This window comes from Carya illinoinensis, chromosome 8 (genome assembly GCF_018687715.1).
Source record: "Carya illinoinensis cultivar Pawnee chromosome 8, C.illinoinensisPawnee_v1, whole genome shotgun sequence".
NCBI classification, from domain to species: Eukaryota; Viridiplantae; Streptophyta; class Magnoliopsida; order Fagales; family Juglandaceae; genus Carya; species Carya illinoinensis.
In genome coordinates this window covers 34,934,635-34,961,140 of record NC_056759.1, presented here as the reverse complement: position 1 = coordinate 34,961,140, position 26,506 = coordinate 34,934,635, and the positions used below count along the sequence as shown (strand labels likewise).

At 36.1% G+C, this 26,506-nt stretch overlaps 3 protein-coding genes across 6 annotated transcripts; 1 reads left to right on the top strand and 2 right to left on the bottom strand.

Moving 5' to 3' along the window:
• Positions 1 to 425: 425 nt before the first annotated feature.
• On the bottom strand, positions 426 to 3,553 carry LOC122318925 (GDSL esterase/lipase At1g54790-like). Of its 4 annotated transcripts, XM_043136683.1 has the most exons (7): positions 3,194 to 3,553; positions 3,005 to 3,023; positions 2,413 to 2,651; positions 2,044 to 2,244; positions 1,802 to 1,968; positions 1,408 to 1,678; positions 426 to 973 (listed from the first exon to the last, which is right to left on the bottom strand). In XM_043136683.1, the coding sequence occupies exons 1-7, from the start codon at positions 3,426 to 3,428 to the stop codon at positions 705 to 707; spliced, it is 1,401 nt and encodes a 466-aa protein (XP_042992617.1). In that variant the 5' UTR covers positions 3,429 to 3,553; the 3' UTR covers positions 426 to 704. The 4 variants fall into 4 exon arrangements, with proteins under 4 accessions (XP_042992617.1, XP_042992616.1, XP_042992615.1 ...); XM_043136682.1 differs by lacking the exons at positions 2,413 to 2,651; positions 3,005 to 3,023 and having other exon boundaries at positions 3,305 to 3,551; XM_043136681.1 differs by lacking the exons at positions 2,413 to 2,651; positions 3,005 to 3,023 and having other exon boundaries at positions 3,194 to 3,550.
• A 3,412-nt stretch (positions 3,554 to 6,965) lies between these two features.
• On the top strand, positions 6,966 to 19,223 carry LOC122319128 (cytoplasmic tRNA 2-thiolation protein 2). Its single transcript, XM_043137048.1, has 8 exons — positions 6,966 to 7,169; positions 9,306 to 9,693; positions 10,204 to 10,552; positions 10,636 to 10,722; positions 17,117 to 17,238; positions 17,486 to 17,564; positions 18,030 to 18,427; positions 18,915 to 19,223. The coding sequence occupies exons 2-8, from the start codon at positions 9,392 to 9,394 to the stop codon at positions 18,961 to 18,963; spliced, it is 1,386 nt and encodes a 461-aa protein (XP_042992982.1). The 5' UTR covers positions 6,966 to 7,169; positions 9,306 to 9,391; the 3' UTR covers positions 18,964 to 19,223.
• Positions 19,224 to 24,111: 4,888 nt separating this feature from the next.
• On the bottom strand, positions 24,112 to 25,814 carry LOC122318234 (transcription factor bHLH94-like). The gene is made up of 3 exons (XM_043135438.1): positions 25,152 to 25,814; positions 24,613 to 25,041; positions 24,112 to 24,382 (listed from the first exon to the last, which is right to left on the bottom strand). Exons 1-3 carry the CDS (start codon positions 25,629 to 25,631, stop codon positions 24,278 to 24,280), a joined length of 1,014 nt encoding a protein of 337 aa, XP_042991372.1. The 5' UTR covers positions 25,632 to 25,814; the 3' UTR covers positions 24,112 to 24,277.
• Between the last annotated feature and the right edge of the window lie 692 nt (positions 25,815 to 26,506).

The following is a 26,506-nucleotide window of genomic DNA, read 5'->3' as shown; positions in this document are numbered from 1 at the left end:
TATTGATGTTGAATAAGCATGCCAAAAAGTGTGCGAAGTTTAAACTATAAAACTTCACGGTTTCCAGTGGACAGGCTGTTGTTAAAAGCCATGAGAAGGAACACAAGATGTACTTCCTGGCCAGTTCTGGATACATCTACAAAATCAGCAAGACCTTGTGCTAGTTTATTACCTATGTCGTCCTTTAGATATTATCTCAAGCTACTTAACCATCTTACAGAACGAAGTAAAGAATGATAGCCAACGTAAAGTCAAGCATATGCAGGAAACATTGTACTTACCTCCAATACTAAATAATTTGAGAAAGAAGAAGGATCATGGGAAAGAGTGCGATTTTGGCAATTCCTAATCATGAAGACATGTTCAAGAATGAAGTTACTCATACATGAAGAGCTGCAAGCTTGCACTTCTACCACAAAACCATGTTATCCGAATCGTTTCAAGCGAAACCACATTTTTTTTATTCCAATATTTTGGTTGAAGCACCATCCCATTTAGAAATTACAGTTAAAGCTATAACCTGTTGTGAGAGCTACGCAGCCCACTTCAAATGATAAAGTGCATTCCCTGTATTACTAGTTTCCAGCCACAAGATACTTCTCGTCAGAAACTGGTTTCAAATGATAGCTTACAATTACTTGTTAGAAGTCAACAAATGAGGGAGACAAAGAACAAATAATCATATAATAATAAGCATATTCTTTTCAGAACTTGAGCTTCAGTAGGAAAGGCATCTTTTCCGCGAAAGGAGGATCAGAATATTTTCCAGTGAGTATCTGTGATGAGACATACTGATTTGCAGCCTCAGTGTAATGAATTCCATCCCAATTGACATACTCAGTGCTGTCTGAGCACCCTTTGGCCGTGGCCGAAGTCCCGTTCAAGATCTTTGTTTGGCCACAGCTAATGCGACTGTCATAATTCAATGGTGGACCCCCGTACCCACAGCAAGCCATAATTGGTTGTTCAAATCCTGCAATTAATACCCATTAAAAAATGAATTTTGATATAATTAGAATGGGAAGAACTTTATCTGCGGGGCTTAAAACGAAACAACTTCAGTGAAAAGCAGGTATCTTTACTACAGAAACAAAGTGAAATGGATGAAGAGAATGAACGTTTCTCAAGTATTTTGTGATGTAAGCATCCTCAAAAAATTAATACTCATAAAGTTTATTCTAAATGGATACAGGCAAAGTATAGATCTATACACCAAGGAAGTCTGAGGTGAGAAGAATGCTTTAATGTTTGAGTAAAGGATGCGTCATGATTAAGGGGACAGCAGAGTGGAAGTATTAGTTACAATCCATTTTCCTTCTAGTTTGCTTGAATTAAGTGAATATTCTGACCTACACTGTTGCCGGTCTGGAATACTGAAGATAAAACAAAGTACTGAGACGTACTAACCGTATCGGGAATAATTTGCAATGAGGTTGAATTTTATGTTAAAGATATCAACAAAGGTGACATTGGCATCCACATATTGGGCTTGCAATTTTATGCAGAGAGCATGAAGCTGGATGTTGAAAAGTTTAGCTGCTTGGTTTTGCGCGCTTAAACATCCTAGCTCATCAAGCTTTGATGGGTCAGTTCCAAATCTGGCAACATTCTGAGGCAAGCATCCAAAGGGACCCGTGTTGTGTATCCAAAAATTCCTAGCCCCTTGATCATATAGTTTCTGAAAAATCACGTGGATGAATCAAAGGAACAGTGATGTTCCAATGTTGGACTAATTTAATCTATGTTTGGTTAAGTGTTGGTAAACAAAAATAATTATATGTTTAGTAAGTGATCGATGTACCTTTATTCCATTTTCAAACTCAACCAGGATTGTTGGAATTGAAGCAAGAATTTGATCCAATGACTTGGAATAAAAAGCACCAGCAAGATCATTCTGGCCTATGTCGAACATGTAAAGTGCCTCATCAAAATATTCTTCTTTCGGGAGGTACTTCTCAAATTTCTTGCCTGAATCAAAATTAAAAACAATGTTACTATGACAATATGCATTGGAAGATGGTATACTGTAATCTGTCTACTTACTTTTAGCTATCAGTTCAATAACCCGAGCTTTGAATCGGAGGAACTGAGCCACCTGAATCCCAAATGAGAATGGGCTGACAGATGTTGCGGTTGCTGGAAGTATGGTTGAACCAGCAGTTGCAAAATTACAGCCTTTTCGGAAACTTGGCACTCCAATTGAATCCAGATAGGCATTTAGAAATGGAAGATCCATTGCATCCACTGAAACGTTGCACCCAAAATTAAGGTAAAAAATGGAGCATGAATAGCAATCAATGAGACAATGATACTTAACAACAAAGAAAACAGGGGAATTCAGAGAACTGAAACAGAGTTTAGATGAAACATTGCAGAACAAACAAGCAACTTGGTGGAGCAAAAGGAAATTACTAAGAAAATCAATGATTAGACGGCCATCACAGTATCTCCCAGATGGAGTTTGGAAGTAAGTCTCTCCATTAGGAGGCACGAGGCTCTCAATCCCGGAGGCAATAAGCTCGCCCGTGTCAGAATTTGAGTCACCGAAGTTGAAAACCGCAGGAAAGTTGAAGTGAATGCATTTGGAAAGAGGCAAACAGATGAACATAATTAAGGAAAGAACATGGAGTATGCATGTCTTGGTAGCCATGGATAATGCAAGAGAGCTTCTCTAGTAGCCCTTGTATTATAAGTACGCATTGCAAATTAGTTTGTGAGAACTCTTACAAAAGACGTTTGTTTGGTGTGCCATTGGAGTCTGTTGGAAGCCAAGAGGACCCACAGACAAAAAAAAAAAAAAAAAAAAGAGATAAAGGCATCAAGGTTTGTTTATTCATGTTCAGTTTCCGATCTAACGATAATAAAAGGTGTAAATGCTGTCAGTCTGGAGACACCACTGCATAGAATAGCTCTCATACCTCTTAGCATATATACTTTTCCATGTTCCATGTTTCAGGGTGACATAGAGAAAGTTACATACATGCTTAACTCATTGTATCTGATTCATATCTTGTTGTTAATAACTCTCATTTAATAGATGTGAAGAAACACGAATACTTATGGTAAACTGTATATGAATTGGAAAGCATCAAAACTCTCCACAGGTAAAGATGCTTTAGAAGTAGAAGAAGAAAATAAAGGTGAAATTGCATTGCAGCACGATAAGTTTGCAGAAAATAAGAGAGAAAATTACTGAGGAAGTCTATGATGAGACGACCATCACAGAATCTCCCTGAAGAAGTCTTGAAATAAATTTGTCCATTTGGGGGGGCAAGGCGGAAGCCAAGCCCAGCAGCAAGCCCACCTGTGTCCGAATTCGAATCACCAAAGTTGAAAACAGTGGGATAATGGAAATCAATGGAGTTTGCAAGTGGCAAAATGAATGAAAACAAGGTGAGTATTGGGAGACTAATGATCTTTGCAGCCATGGCTTCTATTGCATGTAGCCTTTTCACTTGATTGTCTTAATCCAAAATACCAAATGGCTCGTACCACCTATCATGTGTCAGGTTGGTGTTTATGTAGCCATGGTCAAAGCTTGCTTTAAATTCCCAGCAAGAGGAAGGTTTGCTTTAAATATTGGGAACGCAAAATGTGAGCCAAACGCAAAGTCTTTTTCTTTTTTTTTTTTCTTTTCTAAAAAAAAAAAAAAAATTATTGGACTAAGACTAAGAGCCCCGTGAACACAGAAATCTCGGGTAATTGAGTTCTTAGTTCTTATGGGACAAAAAAGAGGAATGGAGTTTAGCGTTATGAGTTCACGGGGACATTTGGAAGATTGTGAAAATCAAAAAAAGCTTTTGAGTGAGTTTTCTAAAAGCCAGACCAGATGGGGCACCGTTTTATTTTATTTTTTTGAACGAAAGCAAGGCTTTGAATATCCCTTCCACGGATGGCATGCTTGCTTCTTGCGTCTTAATGCCAAACTGAAACCCTGCTTCTCGAGTACTGTTCTCTCCACTGAGTTTTCATCTGTCATTCTGAGCACTTTATCTCCTCATGACATCTATACCTTTCTACTTTGTCTATACGTCTCCGGTCTCTCTCAGATAAAAGAAAACCCATCTCATTGTCCTACTTAAGAAACATAGATTTCTCATAATATTTAAGATATTCTACCTCATAATAAATCAATTTCTTATAAGATATAGGCATCTTTCGCCTAAAGAATTTATCGTACTTTTGTAAGAAGAGTGCGATACTTCAATTTTATTAATTAATTATATAAAGAACTTTTGCGGGTTAAATTCCAAAACCAAAGTTATGTAAAAATACCCATGTCTAGAAACAAACTTTGCAAAATTATACTTCCAATATCATACTGATTAACAAGTACTAATATGCAAATGATAATTTTAATGAAATTACTGTCAAAATTAAGGGAGACCTGCTTTATCTAGGACATAAATATACCAACCCTGGAGTGAGGAAGCTCAACAGTTGAAGAGAAAACAGCATCATGCCCAGCTGCCCCTTAGTTTGCCTAGCCGTCAGCCAAACAATTACCTTCCCTTAAAGTGTGATGGTGATCAAAAGGAAAGTGCGAGTGAAGAGTAAGCATGTCAGATTTGTGAAGTTGGTACCATAGGAGTAGACCATAGTTGAGAGCAGAAAAGGCCGGCATGCCTTGGTACCTCTTTCCAAAAAGTAAGAGAAACCATAAACAAAACATCCATCGTGAGAGCATAAAACACCACCACAACCCGCTAAGCCCGGGTTACCTTTGGATCCATCATTGATATTAAACTTAAATTTACCTGGAGGAGGAGGCCAGCATTTAACTAAAATTGGCGTTTTTTATCTTCAAGCAGATAGGCTTAATATGTAAGGATTTTAGATTGTCAACATGCCACTTTGATTGCACCTTGGAGGGTTTTAGCATTGGACTCAAGTCTCTTTAGCCATAAAGATACCTTTGTACAGATTTAAGTGGCACCTTTTCTTGTGCCATCGTTCCTGGCTGAATTACGAGACAGCCATTCCCAAATAATTAAAGCTGGGAGTAAGTGGACAGGGAGATGGAATTTATCAGCACAACTGAAGAAAAGATCCACCTGGAGGCACACTTCTACTTCCATGAATGAGAGACTATTCAGGAACTTCTAAACAAATTGGTAAAATGAGCCCATACAGCAGTACCTAAACGGCAAGGTAAGCAAAGAAGATATGGAATTTATCACATTTGACACATGTTAAAAATTAAATATATGTCACAAGCAATTGAGTTTGAAGATAAGGGTTGAAATTGAAAGAAACTATGTAGATTTAAAAGATTGCACCTCTCATCTTGCTCATGCTATTGAGGGAAAGTAAGTCGTCAGACAAAGCTGAGTTTATTCAGCCTGGCGTTTGTTTTGTGGATTTGCTAATTTAAGCATTGCATAGTAATGCCAAGCAAGACAAGTTGAGGACTATATATATATACACATGGATATATGATTTCTCAGTTCAACATATCAAGAAGATAGTTAAATGCTCAAAAAGATTAATTTCAATGTAAAATAAATTTACTGGTTGATGATCAGTACATAAACAAAAGCAAAGCATATGGTTTAAAACTTGGAAGTTATCATTTGAGAGGTGTTGGTCATATTGTGTACTGGTTGAGCATCACAAGGACAAGAGAGAACAAGCATGAGCTGCTCAATCATAATCCTAAATTAACAAGTCCCATATGGTCCATGTTTTGGATGGTTAAGCACATCTTTTTCCATAATATTAATTAATACCTGTGCTCTCTCTGTTTTTTTTTTTTTTTTTTTTTCAATTAGTATTTTGTTTGTGTACTGCCTTACTTGTCTTTAGAATGGATCAGACTATGAAGATGTTACCATATGAACAATTTTCTCTGAATTTTTCTTTGAACTTCGCTCACCATAATACCTGTGCTCTCTCTATTCTAGATACTGACTCACAATTTTCTCGGAATTTATCTTCAATAAATTCTTGCTGGACAGTGAACATGTAAACAGAATGACTTCTACTGCTGGCTGTGTTCATTTCTGCCCATGTCAAGCTTTGAAAACAAGATTTACCTCCACCCAAAAACAGACTGCGGGTATTCAGAAATACAATAGTCGTAAAGGAAAAGTAAAGCAGGATACGGGTCACTCCATCTGCTCTGTTAGCTATCCCAGTTTGTGCATTTCCAAAGTCATCATTAAGAGTAAAAATACATCATATAAAACATCCTTGAGCAGTTCTTTGCTTACAGATAGACTTTGTAATGCTTGAGCAGGGTCTGATATGGAAAATCCAACATTGAAAGATATATCTTTTAAAAAATAAATTAAAAAAAAACAGTAAAAGACATAAATAAAATGAATCAAATTTGACTTGGCATTTGATAGTAAAATAATCACCAGTAGTGATACAATGGGTTTGGAGAATTTAGATGAACTGATCATATAATCTTTCCCCCGACAATGATTTGTAATGGAAATCTTGAACAAGAGAAGCTTGATTGCACTCATGTGTATGCTGTTACGTGTGCATCTGTTCTTGAGTTGCGCTTTTCTATGAACAAGCTTGTCAAATATTTTAAAAAGATTTTCACTGTCTATGACCTCATGATCTATATTGCTTAGTATTCTCCATCTGCAAATATTTCGCCATGACTTTAAAGTTTCGTTTGTTTTCGTAACCATTTATATACAATCTAATTTAATTATTATAATTTTTTTAAATTTGTATATAAAATAAAATAAATAATTTAATTTTTTAAAATTTTAAAATAAAAATAATATTAAAAAATATATTTTAATAATATTTTATTTAGTTTTTAAATTTAGTCTAAACTTATATCATCTATAAAAACATACGAGGTCTTATTTTGAACATCTTGAAATATGATGCGAACGTTTTATTATGTCTTCGGTGATCCGGAACCGGTTTTACATTTGTAAAAAAAATGTTCAGATCCGCAAACGACGTCGTTTTGTCATACAATTTTCTTCAGTGCCCGACGAAACTGACTTCAGTCTTCACTCGACCGAATCAGTTTGCCCTCTCCCTCGCTTCCCCCGCGCGGGAAACCCTGACTTATCTTTCTCTCTCTCTCTCTCTCAAAAGTCCCGACCCTAGCAAGAAGCATCCCTCTCGATCCATCGCTGCCAGTGATAGGTCGCCGTCCGTTCACGTCATATAAGCCCTAGAATCTGCTACTATTGGTTTGTTCCTCTCTCTCTCTCTCTCTCTCTCTCTCTCTCTCTCTCTCTATATGTATATATATATCGCTGCTCTTTCTGATTTGTGAACGTGAATGTCAGTTTGTGTTTCTGTGTTTAAAGTTTGATTATGAGTGCTGGGTTTTGTATTATAAATTATGGGTTTTAGTTAGAGGAACTGGATTTGTTTGTATGGTTGATTTATATTTCGTTGGTTGGAATTTTGTTTGATTATGAGTGCTAGCTAGCTCTGATTGATGCTGACACTACATGATTTCGAATTTATATTTTAACATCTGGCCTGAACAAATTAGCTCTGATGGATGATAGCATCTGCAGCTTTGCTTGGCTCAATATGATTTATTTGTTTACACGTCTCCATCTACCATGTAATAAAAGAGAGAGAATAAAGCCTACTGTATTTTATGTGGTGGGGTCAATTGGTTGTCTAAGTAAGATGTGGTGCATATAGTCAGTGAGGTAAGGGAATAAAAATGAAACCAGCATTTTTTTTATTCATTAGCTGCTAGCAAACAGCAAGTATATATATATGGGTATTAATTAGTAGCTTAATCTCTTCCATTGTAGGCAGAATTAATAGTTATTCTGCTAGAGCTTTATAATAATATTAAGGCAGCATTAACCCCACTTTCAAGCACTACGTCTCCTACTAATGCCAATAGCTGCATGACAATTTTGGTTGCTTACGGGTATCATTGGAAGCAGCTAGCTAATTTAAAGAACAATGCCTTCTAAGTAATTTGCTTTTAATTTTTTTTCATCATGAAATGAGTGATAATTTGCATTTTTTTTATAAAAGTTCCCAAAAAAACTTTTTGTAAAAGAGGGGAAAAAAAACTCTGAATACAATCTAGACTCATAATTTGCATTTCTTGTCAGTTGTTGTGATTTGTATGTGATTTATTGTGATTTCATTTATTTTTCCTCATAAACACCAACATGTTAAACACCAACACATTTACAACCATCCAATTTGATGACAACCCAGGTTTATATTTGTTACTCTGTGAGTCTGAACCACCAGACTGAAGAAGATAACATTAACAACAGAAGCAATCACTGAAGATAATTGAATACGTTATTGAATAAACAACTCCAAGTTGCAGTACTATAAAATGCGCTTCTAAAATCTTCCGAATCATTTACTGTGTCAATGTGGATAATTACAATTTAGAACTGTAAATATATGTCATTATTTGTTAAGCCATTGCTAGCTGCATGCCTTGAACCTGTATTATATTAACAAACAGAATTGGGGGAAGAATTTGAGTCATTTTCTGAGAAAAAATGATCTGGATTATATTATTTGTTGTGCACAGTTCAAGTTTATGAATGTTATTGTGACCCTTAGCAGCCAAAAAAGGGATTGGAACATTAAACTAGAAATGAGGTAAAAGTAAAAACACGCTGAAAAATTCATTCCAGCATTTGATTCTAATTAAAGTCCCTAAATATCTTTAACCGCCTTGGATTCTAAAACATACAGAAAGAATATGTGAACATTTTTATGCCCACCAACCACACAATAAATTTAAAAATAAAACCAATTTAATTACATAAATTGAGCATCAGTATATTCTTTCCCGTCAACTAATATGTTTGAATATGTGTGTGTTGATACTCGCGCAATTTCTATAATTTATCAATGACAGAAGTACCTAAGCTTGAAGATGAGGTGTTTGCATACTGCATAGCTGCAGAAGATCCCCCAACACAGTTTAATTACCAAAGTTAATGCAGCACTAACATATTCCCTGGAGATCTCTTTTTTCTTTCATTGTAATGTAGGCCTTTCTGCCCTTACTAGATCATGGTTCTTAAGTTTGTGCTTCTCAATGAAAAGGAATTGATATTGTCTGAGACAGGGGACCAGGTAACCTCTGTTTCAAGCCCAGTAATCGACCCAGAAATCCCATCCTTGGACCTTGGTTTCTGTTTCTCCATCTCTTGTTTTGTGTTGGGTCTTTCTTGTAAGCTTTAAATTTAAATTTAAGAAAAAATAACAAATAAAATATCTGAACAGTAATTTTGAGGGGCAAACTCATGAGGCCAAGTATCATTTTCTTTTAAAGATTGATTTCCAAGTGGTCTTAACCTCACTCACTTGTGTGATACCAGTTTCAGCCTTCCAGTTCCAGGAGCCAAAAGCCTGAAACCCTAGTAGCACCAATTTCACAGCTGAGAGCCGCTCGAAGCAAATACCAATGGCGTGCAGCGCCTCAAGCTGCCAGTCCAATTGCCATCAACATGAAGAACAAGCACAAGAAGAAGAATTTGGTGGGTCATCTAATTCCATTTCTAATTACAATGATCGGAATCTGAATGTTTGCATCAAGTGCAAGTCCAACGAGCCCATTTCTGGTGGCAATGCTGAAGATGGGCGCTTTTGCGCCGATTGCTTCCGAAGTAACTTGTATGGGAAGTTCAGGCTCGCCGTCATCTCCAATGCCATGATTTGTCCCACTGATAACGTCCTTGTCGCCTTCTCTGGTGGCCCTTCATCCAGGTCCCTATCTCTCCCCAAAATAGTAAACTGAAATAAATACATCTTTGAAGAAAAGCAATTATGCCTGGTTATTTGGTATTTGGTTGTAGGGAACATGAAAAAAAATGGACAATGAAATTTTGGGTCTTCTTCTTGTTCAAATTTGATTCTTTTGATGGTGGATTGGAACATTGTGTTGGTTTTGAAAGGAAAACTATAGAAATCTATATATGTTCTGTACTTGCAATTTAGGGCTTGGGTCAATAGGCCAATTAACATATCCCTGGTTCGTTCGCTTCCCGGACAGCTAGACTATCTATTCTAGTACCGAAACACTCTTTTGTTCTTGCCCACTCGATTATCTTTTATGGGGAAAGAAACTATTGGACACTGTTGCCTATTGGGTGTTTCAATTCATCATCAAAATTATTACTAACCACTATTGCTTGATCTTTGTTATGAATTTCTGCAACTTAAAACCTGTGATAATCTTACCTGAATTAGATTCATCTTCTGAACTTTTTTTCTCAGAGTGGCTCTACAGTTTGTGCATGAGATGCAAGATAAGTCTCAAAAGAATTTTGATGCAAGTAGAGATGGATCATTACCAGTGTTTGGTGTTGGAGTTGCTTTTATTGATGAACGTGCGATTTTACCAATTCCTTCTCATGAAATTGACAAAGCAATCCAAGACTTTAGATCGATTGTGTCTGCTCTAGCCCCACCAAGAAAAGAGTTGCATGTGGTTCCAATTGAGAATATCTTCTCTTCTAGTTCCAGTGATGGAAGAGACAGATTGAAGAATTTACTAGATGCTGTTAGTGATTCCACTGGAAAAGAAGATCTTTTGCTGCATCTACGAATGTTGTCCTTGCAAAAGGTTCACTTCTAGATATCTCAACTACAAGCATAGGAGAAAGGGAAGTAGATTGACTCATCCCTGATGTTTTACTAATTGTGCAGATTGCCTCTGAAAATGGATACAACAGGGTCGTTCTAGGATCATGCACATCGAGCATTGCTTGCCATGTTATTTCTGCCATTGTGAAGGTTTGCTTTTAAACACTCTTCAGCTTACGGCTCACCTGTTTAGAAAAAGATGAATGCTTTATTTTTTATTGTGAATGAAATCGCTTTCACATATTACTATTAGTTACAAGATGGGTACTCAAAAAACAGATTATTTGTGATTTCAGTATGGGATTGTTTTTTTATTCAAAGTAAAATATGAAATTCTAAAACAAGGGTGAATGATTTAATTTTGATGATGATAATTTTGGGAATGAAAACGTTTTGAAAGCAAGGTCAGATACTATTCCTTTTGAACCACTCATCATTTGTGGCCCTAGGAGGACCTTATCTAGTTGAAGCGGGAAGGGTATATCATGTGGACGGCTATTTAAGCAATGTTTTATAGACTGCAGAGAGATCTTACTTTATGAGGAATTACCAGTCACGTAGCTGTGGAGGAGTGGGTTCTTGTGAGCATTCATGAGATTGATTACTTATTAAAACATCTGCCATCTTTTTAGAACACTCAAATTAGGATAGTGATATATAGGTTACTACAGGAAGAGGTATCCTGTTAGACCTCTTCTATTTTTTTATTTTAGATAATTAATAAGAGAAATTTTATTCCAAGGGTGGGCAGGTTTGGCAAGTGGGATGAGACACAAAATTCTCATCTCATCTCATCTCATTATTACACTTTTTCAAATTCTCACATAAAATATAATAAACAATTCAATTTTTTCAAATCTCAAAATAATTATAATATTAAAAGATAATATTTTAAACTTTCATCTAAAACAAAAAATTCTCATTTCATTATCCAAACCTGTCCTAAATAGGCATAGCTCAAGTACACAAGATGTATACAAATGAGAACACCTACTTATAAGCTAAAATAGGATATAACTAAAGCAAAACATTACAATCATTCCCATTCCTTAAAGATTCTTCACCCAAAAGCTTAAAGTACTAAGGAATTTTAGGGGGGGGAGGTAGTTTGTGATACCTCATATGATAAGGTAAGGGTAGGTGGTGTATGGGATTCCACATTGTTTGAAAATGAGAAATCTTGCTCTTTATAAGGTTCCAATGAGGCTCCAATTTTATAATTGACTAGTCCTTTTGGAGTATAGATTATGTGGTTTGGGTTCTCCATTGGAGCGTTACAAATTGTATCAGAGCCTATCCCAACTAGAAATATGGGACTCGACCCATGCCACCTACGACGGATTGGCCCTATGAGGACATTGGGAATTTAAAAGGGGTAGATTGTGATACCTCATCTGATAAGGATAATGGTAAATGGTGTATGAGATCCCACAATGCTTGGAAAGAATAAGTTCTTGCTCTTTATAAGGTTCCAATGGGGCTCAAATTGTATCATTAACTAGTCCTTTTGGAGTATAGACCATGTGGATTGGGCCTTCCATTTGGACGTTACATATTGTGATACCCTCCATATGATAAGGATAAGAGTAAGTAGTGAATGAGATCCCATATTGTTTGGGAAGAAAAAGTTCTTGCTCTTTATAAGGTTTCAATGTGGCTTCAATTGTATCATTGACTAGTTATTTTGGAGTATAGACCACGTGGTTTGAGCCTTCCATTGGGGCGTTACAAATGGTATCAAAGCCTATCCCAATCAGAAATGTGGGACTTGAGCCGTGCCATCTACGATGGACTTACCCGACGAGGATGTCAAGAATTTAAGGAGGGGAGGGAGATTGTGATACCCCATTTGATAAGGATAAAGGTAAGTGGTGTATGGGATCCCACATTTCTTGGGAAGGAGAAGTTTTTGTTCTTTATAATATTCAAATGAGTCTCCAATTGTATAATTGATTAGTCCTTTTGGAGTATAGGTCATGTGGTTTGGGCCTTCCATTGGGGTGTTACATTTTCACAATTGTCAAAGCACCTCCCATTCCTCTCTAACCATAAACACCAAAGTAAACACAAAGGGATCATCTTCAACATTGCAGTTCTTTTACCTCTCCCCTCGATATCTTGCCAACATGCAAAGAAATTCGCCACATGCATAGGCAGCACCCATAAAATGCCAACCCTTGTAAAAATCTCATTCCATAACGATGTCGCTATCTCACAATGAAGAAAAAGATGATCAACAGATTCACCTTCCTTCTTACACATAAAACACCATTCAGCCACCTGAAAACCTATCTTTCTCAATTTGTCTGTGGTTAATATTTTCCCAAGGGACACCAGCCTAAGGCAGCCTTACTAGGCACCTTGGCTCTCCAAATACATTTCTAGGGATAGTCTTTGACCCCATGACTGGTTAACACCTTATAAAAAGAACTCACTAAAAATATGGAATTAACTGTATGCACCCACAGCTGACTGTCCTCCCTGTTCTGGTCAAGCTTCATCTCATATAATCTTCCTAAAAAATCAGAAACTTCACATACTTCCCAATCCTGCATGTCTCTAATAAATTCCACAGACCAGCAAATCAAATTGTTAGAAAAGTTATAGGAATCAGCCACTGCAACCCCTTTGTCTCTAGCAATCCTGAAAAGGTTAGGGTAAACAACCTTAAGAGGTGAATCCCCACACTAGGTGTCATACCAAAAATAGATCTTTGCTCCATCCCCCCACCTTGAATTTGGAATTCTTGGCAAAGTCCCCCCATCCCAGCCAAATAGACCTTCCCAAACCCACACCAAACATCCCACTAACTTCATTTGTGCACCAACTCCCCCACATCCTCCCATATTTAACATCCACAATATTTCTCCAAAATGCATTACTCTCATTATGGTACCTCCAAAGCCATTTCCCAAGGAGAGCTTTGTTGAAAAGTCTTAAATTTTGCACTTCCAACCCTCCACAGGAAACCGGAAGACAAACCTTTTTCCAGCTCGCCAAATAAACTTTCTTTCCTCCCCATTACCATCCCACAGAAAATTCCTATAAATCCTCTCAATTCTTTTAGCAACCCCAACCGGTAAAGGAAAGAGAGAGAGGAAATAAGTAGGGAGATTAGTCAATGTGCTCTTAATCAAGGTAACTCTTCCACCTTTAGACAAATATAATTTTTTCCAGCCAGCTAACCTCATCCTAATCTTTTCAATCACCCCATCCCTAATAGAAACTGATTTGTGAGGGGCACCCAAAGGTAGTCCAAGGCATCTCATGGGTAATGAAGCTACCTTACATCCCAAAATATTGGCCAAATCCAAAATATTCCTGACCGTACCCACTGTAACAATTTCAGACTTGGAAAGATTAATTCTTAAACCAGAAACGGCTTTGAAACATAACATTAAGGCTCTCAAAACACGAAGGTGATCCTGATTGTTATAACATAGAATCAAAGTGTCGTCTGCAAAAAGCAAATGTGATGCTGAAATACTATCCCAGGTCTCATCACCTACCACAAATTCTGACATAAATCTTCCTTTGACAGCCGCCTCAAGCATACGACTCAATGCATCCATCACTATTACAAATAGACAAGGAGATAAGGGGTTTCCTTGCCTCAAACCCCGAGAACTGTTAAAAAAGCCAAACGGATTGCCATTCACTAATATCGAAAACCTGTTCGTCGAAATACAATGTTTAATCCATAAACACCACTTCTCTCCAAAGCCAAATCTCCCAAGTATGTAATGAAGAAATTCCCAATTGACATAGTCAAAAGCTTTTTCCATGTCCAATTTAAATAAATCTCCAGATTTACCCATTTTTATTCTACTTTCCAAGCATTCGTTATCAAATAGAATCGAGTCAAGGATTTGTCTTCCCTTCACAAATGCATTATGAGAACTTTGATATAATCTTGTCCATAACCTCACTAATATGATTGGCTAACACCTTGGCAATGATGTTGTACACCCCATTTACCAAGCTAATAGGGCGAAAATCTCTCAGCTCCACTGCACCCGCCTTTTTAGGAATAAGAGAAATGAATGTAGTATTAATACTCTTCTCAAATTCCAGCAACGAGTGGAATTCATCAAAAACTTTCATAATGTCATCCTTCACGATGTCCCAACATGCTTGGAAAAATGCAATAGGAAAACCATCCGGGCCCGGAGCCTTGTCCTTAGTCATACCTCTAACCACATCAAGACCTTCTTCTTCCTCAAAAGTTCGCTCCAACCAATCTGCATTCATTTGATCAATGGACTCAAACACGCCCATCTAACTTTGGTCTCCATGAATGTTCTTCCGTAAAAAGCTTCTCATTATAACTCACAATGTGATCTTCCATCTCCCCAAAATATCGGAAAGAACATTCTCACCATCATGAAGAAATTCAATAGTATTGAATCTACGATGAGAGTTTGCCATTTTATGAAAGAATTTTGTACAATAATCGCCTTCCTTCAGCCAAAGAATCCAGGATTTTTGCCTCCACGAAATTTCCTCCATAAGAGAAAGCTTTTCAATTTCTGCATTCACCGCTTTTTTCTTCTCTTTCTCATAGGAAATACCTCCCTCAATCTTATTTTTCTAATTTAATCATGATATAGTTGCTTGTGAACCAATTATTTGTTAATGCCATTTGGAGACAAACTGAGGACCTGGTTATGTTGCTGTTACTTTTGTGGCTCACATTCTTTTCACACAGGGTAGATGACTAGTTCAAATTAGTCACATTTATTTGTAAGATGATTTTTTCACTTTTCTCTCAGACATGGATTTCTAATTTCCCATGGTAGTTATTTCCACTTTCAGTTGGGAATGTGAGTAGATCTCGACAGTTGGCTAACATGTTGGGGTGTAAGGTAGCCACTCTTCCTAAGACATATTTGGGTTTACCGTTGGGGGCGGCTTCACGAGCCATAGCTATATGGGATACAGTTATTGAGAAAATAGAGAGAAGATTGGCTGGATGAAAGAGACTGTACTTGTCGAAAGGAGGCCGAGTGACCCTGATAAAGAGTACTCTTTCTAACTTACCCACTTATTTTCTGTCTTTGTTTACAATTCCAGCTTCGGTGGCGGCAAGGATTGAAAAACTGTATCGCGATTTCCTTTGGAGTGGTTTGGGGGATGAATTCAAGTTTCACCTAATCAAATGGGACACGGTTTGCAGACCAATTTCTTCAGGAGGATTGGGGATAAAGAACTTGAGAAAATTCAATCGGGCTCTCCTAGGGAAATGGTTTTGGAGATATAATATGGAGCCGGAAGCTTTATGGAAAGTAGTAGTTCACAGTAAATATGGCAGCCTATGGGGGGGATGGTGTACTAGAGAGGGGAATGGATCGTATGGAGTGGGGATTTGGAAGCAAATAAGAAGAGGATGGAGTTTGTTTGCCAACCATACTAAACTTTTGGTGGGGGAAGGCACACGTATAAGTTTTTGGAGGGACATTTGGTGTGGGGAGGAGGCATTGAAGGACGCTTTTCCTTGTGTATATCAAGTGGCTTGTGACCAAGAAGCTTCGGTCGCGGACCTTTTGGTTCGCTCAGGGGACCATGTACACTGGAACGTCACTTTTTATAGAGCAGCACATGATTGGGAAGTAAACAGTTTTGCAGATTTTTTCAACCTAGTGTACTCTATGAAGCCGAATGGATTGCATGAAGATAAGCTGTGGTGGAAACATACGGGTAAGGGTATTTTCTCGGTTCGCTCTTATTATAAGGCCCTTACAGCTATACCGAATGCTCCCTTTCCATGGAGAAGATTGTGGAGGAATAGAGCACTGCCCAAATCACTTTTCTTCATTTGGACAGCAGCCCTGGGTAAGATTCTGACTACCGATAATTTGCGGAAGCGGCGGGTAATCATTACTGATTGGTGTTGTATGTGTAAGAGAGCTGGTGAGTCAGTGAATCATCTCCTGCTACATTGTGAGACAGCTAGAGCCTTGTGGTGTGAAGTATTCCGTCATGTAGGGTTAAACTGGGTGATGCCAAAGTCAGTAGTTGAATTATTAGCCAGTTGGGCGATGCTGGGGGGAGATCTACATATCAAAGCTGTGTGGAAGATGGTACCTATCTGCATTATGTGGTGCATTTGGCAAGAGCGAAATGAACGAACTTTTGAAGACAAGGAGAGGACAACGGAGGAGCTTTGTATCTTTTTTTTCAGCACTTTATTTCTGTGGTCTCTAGCTATAGACTTTAATGGCCTAAATGTACACGAGTTTCTAGTGACTACTGTAGCTACCTAGATAGGTCTTACCTCTTGTATACCATCTTGTGTACTTGGGCTATGCCTATTATTATTAATACTACCGTTTACTTATAAAAAAAAAAGTTATTTCCACTTTCATCTTGTTTAAAGTTGCATGGTGATTGAAATCCTGCCAATATGTTTGGTTTTTTATTTAACTTCAATTAAAGATTTTGTGTGGGAAAGAAAAGTCTGAATCTTTTTTCAGCTCATTAAAATGCTACAGGTCATTGTAGAAGGCAACCTATGCTGTTATAAATGTACTTTTTCTTCTTACAGGGCCAGGGGTATTCATTGCCAGGAGATATACAATATGTTGATGCAAGGTGGGAGATCCCAGTAGTGCTTCCACTCCGTGACTGTCTTACACAGGAGCTCAACAGGCTTTGCCACCTTGATGGGTTTGTAATTTGTCCCTTTTACATTTATCTACACCAGCCTTTTACCTAAAAAAAAAAAAGAAAAAACAATTATCTACATCCTATTTTACTTAATGAACTCTGTGGCGAATATAATTTTAAGTTTTTTTTTTTTTAAAGTTGTGCATATGATTATAACTGAAATCGTTTATTTAATTTTTAACATGCCTAGACGAGTATGTCTAGTTTATTGCTAACTGATGGTTGTCATCTCATCTTGCCAGGGCAGTCTAAAGACTGTGGAGTTGCATAAAGTTCCTTATTCTGGAATCAATGGCTTGGTATCATCATTTGTGACACTATTGCAGGTGGGTATTAGGATTTGGGTATCTCTTAATCCTTTTATAGGTGGGCTGAAATGTATGTTAGAGAGTGTCTTTAGGTGAAACTCATAGGACTTAGGAGGATTAACTTCTTGTGATTAGATAAGTGCATCATCCTCATGACCTGCTGAAGTGCATGGTTCTTGTGTACCTCACATTTGAGAAGTGGGTGACTTGCTTGAACAAAACCGAGCATGTTTATGGAGAAGTAGGTGTTGAGAGGTTGGCTTCAGAGATTAAAGGGATAAATTGCTTCAGTCCAAGAATATAATCTTACATCCTTTTTAAAAAACTGCATTTGCGCTGATTAGAAATATGAACATGATCAACCACCAATTTGCAATATAACTATGGTCATCCGTTCTACCTAGTTTTTTTTTTTTTTTTTTTTTTTTTAATTAAATGGAACTTCAATTAGTAAGGCTTATGTAAAACTCGTCTTGTTTACAGAAAGAAAATCCTTCTCGAGAAAGCACAATTGTGAGAACAGCTGGAAAGCTTACTCCATTTCATTTCAACAGTATTCCAGAGAAAAGTGATTCTAATACCACCTTGGCAACCCAAAGGCGTCTGAAGAAATATAATCTCAAGCCCAATGAGTCATTATCCTCAGAGTCATTTTGTCCTGTTTGCAATAGCCCACTGAACAAATCTGACTTGCTAAGACAGAGCAATCTTCAGAATCACCAAACAAGTTCTGATATTTTTGGTGCTGCCTGCTGTTCCAGTTGTCGCTTTCAGATACTTCCAAAGGATCCCTCATCGATGGAGCACTTCTATACACATTTACCCCAGCTATTAGTTGCCCGAGCAAAGCATAGTGGCTATGGCAATCTTAGCTTGCTTCGGTGAGAAATTTCATTTACCATCAGCACTGACTATTTAGATTTGTATTTAGGGATAACCTGACTCTAATTTCTTGGTATCTTTTATAAGAATCTTGAAACCTAGATAGATAGAAGTAGATGTGTTGGGTGGAAAATAAAAGCACAACGTAGGATGCCGAGATTAGCATTACTTGGTTAAAACTATTAGAAAAGGAAGATATCTTGGAGCTTATTGTATATTCATCTTTTGTCACCACAAAACTTGAAGATATGGAACTGAAGTTCCAAATTGAATTTTTCAAAATTTTTATGATGAGTAAGTTGCATCCTGTATATTCCATTGTTATAGTAAATGTAACAAGGGTCCCCATGATAATTCAAGGAGCATAAAAACTAGTGGCATGGTTGTTGGATACAAACTTCTAACTTAACATACAGAAAATATCAAGCATCCTAGTACCTCATTAAGTTGAGTTTTTTTTTTTTTACATTGTTTTCAACTTTTCAGGGAGCAGATACAAGATTTCTTGATTTCAGACAGTGAAGATGAAAGTTGAATTGAGTTACCCGTTATTAGGGTCCTCAATTTTCCAAGCATATTATTCATTATTTGTTGTTGGGGTGCCATTACATGTTGGGCCGGTTTGACAGTTCCACAAAGAGGACCGAACAATAACTTGGAAGTAATTTCTGGCGGCTGTCTTAGCTTTTCTACTGTATAAGAGATCAAGGAAAATGATAGACATACAACTATTGACAGCGTAGGATTTAAACCTTTTTGTATTTGAAATGGAAAGACGTTACTGGTTGGTTGCAATGCTTGCTAGTTTTCAACCTATATCACCCCTTTGTGATTGAAAGCGAATTATGGTTGTGAAATGGAAGTAACTTAAGAAAAAGTTAAATGCATTGGAAATAATTCTTGGCTTTAAGCATGGGATTGGCACAACATTCTTCACAAAATGCTAGAGATTAGAAACTAACAGTCACCCACACAAAGTGGTGACTAATTCAATATTGATGATTTTCGGTGCTCTTTATCTAATCAATTTTATTACCAGCCTATATTATCATTGTGAGCTGCTGTAAACACGTCCATGAATCAAACATCATGCTTGCTAGTCAAGAAAAGCTTGGTCATCTGAGAAATAAACAAGGTTTTCAAAAATATTTCAATCACGATAATTCACATGTATGCTTAGGTTATGCTGGACTTGTCTTAAGTTATCTGACTTATTTGACTGGTCAACACATTTAATCATGTTTTTTTTTTTTTTTGATAAGTAAGAGAAAATATTATTGAAGTGAATGAAAAATGCATAAGCCATGTACACCGGAAGTGTACAGAAGAACACCTAAATACATTCTAGCTATGCTGAATTAAAGACAAAAATTCATGAGCATTATCCCCATTTAATACCAACACATTTAATCATGTGTGCAAGGATGTGCACAGGCCTCACATCCCGCTGTAGCAAAGGGAGCCGCTGATAGTATTCTGGTATATTATGGTGGATCACGCTTGAGTTCATGGCTTGCACATCCACCCAGAAACTGCATTGGTACCATGCATCTGAATGACCATCTGGTGATACAAATCTGATCTTATTTTGTACTTGAATTTAGAAAATCTTATGTGTCTTATGTAACGTGAGATGAATGATATACATAACTATAAAATGCTGAATTAACATGATGCGGAATTTAACATGATCATAGAATATGATAAATGATATGCTTGCATAAATTATGACGTACATGGTACATAAAAGACTAACAAGAATTGACTTTAATAATAATCTAATTATATGCTAATCCTAATTCATGATCAAGCTATTTATTTCATTCCACTGCTTCTTAAATTTTACTTTGTAGTTCGACACCTATACAAACTGCAAATCGTTAGTTAATCGTCATTAACGCTTCTAGAAAATTGTGTCAAATATTTTACTTAATTAAATACATGTCAAAGAATTTAATCTAATAAAATATTCAGTTATATATATCAAATTAATAACTAATAATATTATATAATTATTTAAAAAATAATATCATATCTAGTCTTTCAAGTACAATCTAGTAAGGAATATATTTTTATCTAAATCTATAAATCTAATGTAGGCTCAATGACTGTAGCAAGTAATATCTATGGACGACTATCTCACGTTGTTGGGGGGCATGCACGCAGTTCATCTTGCATCCCATTTTTTATTTTATTTTTTTCCAAATAATCTTTAGCATTGTGCATTATATCCATCATGTATGATTACAACATTAATTACCAACTCCGGAAAAGAGTCGAAGTTTACACGTCATGGCTGCAGTGGATGCAGCCAAACAGTGGCTGCTCCGTAGATTTATTCATATATATATAAGCCATGAAAAACAAAATTGGAGATTCAAATAATTCATATATATCAAGGGCGCAACACTACGGATAGGGGTAGGTTAATACAAGAAAAGCGGATTTTTGTGACCAAAATTTAATGACCAAAAGGACTATTTCCTACGGAAAACCGTAGGAAATAGTCCTTTTGGTCATTAAATTTTGATCACAAAAGTCCATTTTTCTTGTAGTGGGCCGGTGTTGAGTATTATTGATAACTAATATTGTGATGTTCATGAGGCATCATCGTCACACTAAAACAACATATTTCATGATGATCTGAGTACCGAAACGATTGTGTACGTAAGAGACTCGATCGAGCTCTATGCTATTTTGATAAAATCATGTGTAAGTAACCCCAAACTCTTTCCCTTGGTTTCAACCGCTCTTTTTCTACAATCTCTTTTTCTATAGGTATAGGTTGTAAGTACCCCATGCAAACGGAGCTAATTAAAGATCATGGATTACACCTTCGTCCAGTAATACCCATTTGGACGCCAAGAAAACAAATTAAAGGATCAATAGAAAGAGATCAAAATTGTTCTATTTCGAATCTCAAATCTCCAAAAAGAAATCATTCAAAATAGAGGCGCAAGAGTAATAATTGTTACTCATCATGATCAGGTCAATATTATTTTTACATATATATATAGATATATGGATATTGTAAATTGTTGAAGATAGCTAGAGACAATCAACAATTGTCATGTGATGTTTGGAGACCGGTAGTAGTATGATTGATGTCACATATATATATATATATATATATGAAATTATATATTCTCTGCTGTTTTTTTTTTTTATTCTTTTCTTATTCAGAAATTAATTAGATACTCAAACCCCACCAGCATATCTTCATTTTACACATGATAGGGATCGTGCATGCAATTAACCGTGAACATATATATATGCATATGCATGGTACGACTTCATGGTCCACATGAAATGTCTAATTCAAAGCGCAAATGATGCTGACTGGATAAAGTCGTATACAATAATGATCGATATATGCTTTATTCTAGACATTAATAATAAAAAGTAAGTTCCATGCCAGTAGTATCTTGGTCGACTTTGGCTTCTATTTGTTCTAACTCATGTGATCATTATATATAGGAATCATATATGTATATATTTTCAATGTACCGTACGTCTGGAATATAATTATTGATCATCATATGCAGAAAAGCTTGGCTAGCTCTGATCTTCCAAAGCTGTTCATGATCATGTCACCGGCCTTCTCTTGCATGCGCTTTAATTAATAACCTTCCTTAAGGGGATAGGTCTCCTTCCAAACTTTTTTGTGATCAAAATCCTTCATTTTCAGACTTCCTCATGACTTTCTAACCTGATTTTGTTCATTAGATCATCACCCTTTTCATCAAGTGTTGCATATAGATGAAAACTTCTATATATAAAAAATCAAGTAATGCTATATACAATTTTAGAATGTGTAAATCTCATGTATTTTCTATGAAAAAGAATGAGACCCACCATTAAAATAAAAAATTTTATGTGAGTCCTACATTTATCGATTTTTTAAAAAAAAAGAAGTGCACGGGACTTAATTATACGCCCCAAAACTATATAGATAATTTTTCTAAAATATATATATGTAGAGAGAGAGAGAGAGAGGAAAATCAATTATATGATAGATAATTGGGTAATTTGGGGTGTCACACACACATTATATATATAATATATATATATATATATAAAGTTCGAAAGTGATAAAGCTGTCATTAAGATCAGCAAGCGACGAACTCCAGCTCATGGAACTTTAACGATAAGCTATATGAAGATGTCATTAAAGAAGGAGATTGGAGACATGCTGTGATTCATATATATATATATATAGGATGCATGCTGGACTTCCCAATTTCATATCTCCCAAAATTTGATCATGCACCCCATTCCACCTTGCTAATGCGCATGATCGATCCTCATCGATGGGTATGACATCATGATCATGTTTCCTTAGCTAGTGAGTTGCCATTAATATTAATGATCCTGCATATATATATTGCTCGATCCTGACTGCCCAAACTAGCTATATTAATGTAGTTTGTGTCTCAAAATCACGTGGATCTTGATCAGGCAATGGAAGACATGGATATATATATATATATATATATATATTAAATCAAGGTTCCATTGGAAAGCCACCTTCTTCAATCACTTCATTATATTGTGGCCGATTGAACATGATATTTGAATCATGTTATCTAGTTTTTTGGTGACCAACATGATCGATATGGTACTATCTTCATCCACAACCAAGTATCAACCCAACGTCTTTCTGACCAATTAATTTGTAAACTTTTGGTTACAAAAGTGTTTTTTTAATTAATTAAGGTTGGTTTTATATAAATGTTTCAAAAGACCCGAAAAAAACTCATGGAAGTGTTGTAGAAATATCTTGTTAACGGAATTAATTAGGTATTTTGACCCAATTAATTAGTTCTTTTCGTTTTATGAGGTGGAATAGAATAAATCTAATTAAAGCATGCAATTGTCATTCATTTCATGTAATGCATTCATGTATGTCACATGATGATGATTAAGGTACGTACTCCAATTCCTTAATTTTGTTGTATGTGCGGTAAAAAGGAAAAAAGACAAAAGGTAGATCAAGAAGAAAAAGAATTTGCAGTCATGAATCATAATCATCATCCAGGTATTAGGCTTTCGTACAGGCTACTCGTGACGATGGATTTGTCATTTTTTGACTAGGAAGTAAGAACCATTGAACAAAGTTACGCAAAGAGTCAAATAAATTAAGATAAAACTTTGTACAATATTTTTCTGCCAAACAGGAAAATATTTTATAAAAAAAAAATAATAGTTAAAATTGTGAATACGTTAACGTCATATAATTATTTAAAAAATAAATAAATAAATACGAGATTAATATTAAATAAAATTTATTTTTTAATAATAGATTATTATTTTTTAAATGACTACATGACATTTAGACAAATTCTACGATTATATATAACATTACTCGTTATAAAATAGGCTCGTAAACTGAGGTTGATTAATTTAAAGTTTATTAATGTTGATAGGCATAAGATATATATAATATATATATATATATATGAGTGTGTAAATTAAACAATAAAAGATTAAAGTAGTACATATTTCACACATATTATCGATAAATTCAAATTTTATTAGATTTTCATTCACAAAAAGGGAACAGAAATGGCCATGAGTGAAGATTTTTATTTTTTTTTTAATTTAAAGAAAAGGAAATAAGATGTAAGAAAAGAAACACACCAAAAATAATAAGAATAACCTGGAACAACGTACGTACGACAGCTAGCGATCAAATCGGAGTACCATAAAAATTCAATAATATGAAACAGCCTAAAAGCAAGAGTGTCGTGCCCACAACGTCGGACGTGGTCTGTGATGGAGGTAATTAAATAAATAGAGATCGATGGAGCCAATATCATGATCTAAAAATTAAAACCAGGTTTTGATGATCAATAATTCAACAATATTGCCTGATCGTCTTGAATCCTACCTAGCATCTGATGCACAGCTGTTGCAATCTCATCCACTGAACTCAGCTTACAGTCATCTTCAACCTGCATCAATCGATCACATGCACCCAATTACATTTTTATAACTTTAGCTCCAATAATACAACCACAAAACAATAAATTAATTCCCATGACCTACAATATGCATTATTATACATATAATTATTAAGTTCCATGTCTTTGATCTGCATGATCATGTTTTTTTTGTCCTTGTAAATACGACATCTTAAGTTCCAGATCAAAAGAAAAAGTGTTTATTGTCGACTAATTATTACCTTGACACTGAGGGAATAAAGAACAACTTCATCTGCGGTTGTGACATTGAGGTGAAGCACGGTGAGGCGCATAGTATGCAACCCAGAGACAACCTTGAGGAGCTGCTTTGGCCGCCTCTTCGATCTTATTTTGAGGTTTGCATGACTCTCCACCATGGTTACTTCTATGTCAGCAATGGCGGCCAACTGAGTCGACTCACCTACTTGCTGATCAGACGTCATGGCCGCCACCGAGTAATTATTATCACAGTAATTAGTACTTGAAGTTGTCGAGTACTGTGGAAAGGTGAAGAACTCGGAGAAAGGCAAAGACACACCGTCGGCTTCGCATTTTTCCTCACTTTCTTTTTGAGCAACAAGCAATTGCAGGCGTTGCTCAAGCTCCTTAACAAAATTAATGGCACCCCCTATTATAGATGCTTGGTCGCCCTGATCATCCGAGTAACAAAAACAAACCATTTTAAAAAATAAATAATTAAGCAAGAAAAAAAAAAGAAAAACTTGCTCAAATTTCGTTTGGAAACATATTATGTACATACCCTTTGGATGTAGGAGTCTGGCATCAAAGAACGAAGCATGGAGAGATACTCATTCATTTGCTTTCTTCGATTTCGCTCGACGGCAATGTGAGTCATTCTCTGGTTCTCTATTTCTTCTTTGTTCTTTCTACTCTTTGCCCGGCGTCTCTTCGGACGAGTAGGCATGGTTGTCGTTGACATATGATCAACATGATGGGATTCCTTAGCAATTAGCAGAGTCTCATTGTTGGCGTCTAAGGATGGATCGTAGTTGTGCAGTTCATTCAGATCATGCGCCGGTACCATTGAAGGAGTTGAGGAGTGGTAACCCCCATATAGGCAGCTTTCCGTTTGGTTCTCGAGAGAATCAAAAGCGCCAGTTTGTTGTTCATCTTCATTTTCTGGCACAAAGTCACAGCTCCAATTCCCTCCTGCAGCTAAAAAGTTGTAGCCACTGTAAGCAAATGGGTCTTGTGGAAAAACCACTGCTTCAAGTGCCATTATCTCTCTCTCTTCTCTCTCTCTCTACTTTCACACTCTAATTAAAATGAAGGAGCCGATCGAGGTGCGTAGAGACCAAAAAGAGACCACTTTTCCTTTTGGGGTCCTCTTAATTTGGACGGAGAAATGGAGCTTTTAAAGGTGTAAACGAAACAAAATCTACAGAAAACTTGCACGTGAATAGAATTCAACTTATTGAATCAGAGGAGCATAATCGATCAAAGCTATGATTTTGTTTTGAAGACCTTATGCTTATATGTTCATGTGTATAGTAGGGTCACTTTGCCATTTTTGAGGCACTCGCGCGTCACATCATTTAGCGAATGTGATAATTACACTTTTTTCACATCATTGCATTAACAAACTCTTAATATTCCAAAAAAAAATTGCATTAATAGTCATGTATATATATAATCACATTTTCACAAAAAAAAAAAAAGAAGAAGAAGAAGAAGAAGAAGATGACCAAAATAAGGAAATTAATATTTGATTTTGAATTTTTACAAAATATTAATTAATTGCATATTTAAACAATAATATTCATAAAAAGTGTTGCACATATTGAGACAAAATTCAATATTTTTATGTATGTTGATATAAGAGGTATATAATAGGGGTATTTTCGGTGAAATATATATAAAAAAGATGTTAATGTTGTAATTAGCACGTTTATAATGCACGTATCTATGGATTTTAATTCAAAACCAATGACACGTACGTATGTTCACGTGTTTCAAAACTATTAGCCACCACATTTTATAAATTATTAGACTCTCGCTTCCACGGTTTTTCAGACCACGTACGTAGTACTCCAATTACTTTACATATTATATATATTTTCTTGTAAGGAAACTAGTACATCAAAAGCTAGGTAG

Excerpts from the sequence above, each read along its gene's own strand:
- LOC122318925 (XM_043136683.1), bottom strand. The coding sequence starts at position 3,428 with ATGGCTGCAAAGATCATTAGTCTCCCAATACTCACCTTGTTTTCATTC. Across the intron at positions 2,245-2,412 it reads TCTAATCATTGATTTTCTTA|TGGATGCAATGGATCTTCCA; the intron begins GTAATTTCCTTT and ends GCAACGTTTCAG. Across the intron at positions 1,969-2,043 it reads TATTGAACTGATAGCTAAAA|GCAAGAAATTTGAGAAGTAC; the intron begins GTAAGTAGACAG and ends ATTTTGATTCAG.
- LOC122319128 (XM_043137048.1), top strand. The coding sequence starts at position 9,392 with ATGGCGTGCAGCGCCTCAAGCTGCCAGTCCAATTGCCATCAACATGAA. Across the intron at positions 10,723-17,116 it reads TTATTTCTGCCATTGTGAAG|GGCCAGGGGTATTCATTGCC; the intron begins GTTTGCTTTTAA and ends TTCTTCTTACAG. Across the intron at positions 18,428-18,914 it reads GGCAATCTTAGCTTGCTTCG|GGAGCAGATACAAGATTTCT; the intron begins GTGAGAAATTTC and ends TCAACTTTTCAG.
- LOC122318234 (XM_043135438.1), bottom strand. The coding sequence starts at position 25,631 with ATGGCACTTGAAGCAGTGGTTTTTCCACAAGACCCATTTGCTTACAGT. Across the intron at positions 25,042-25,151 it reads CAGACTCCTACATCCAAAGG|GGCGACCAAGCATCTATAAT; the intron begins GTATGTACATAA and ends TCGGATGATCAG. Across the intron at positions 24,383-24,612 it reads TTTATTCCCTCAGTGTCAAG|GTTGAAGATGACTGTAAGCT; the intron begins GTAATAATTAGT and ends CGATTGATGCAG.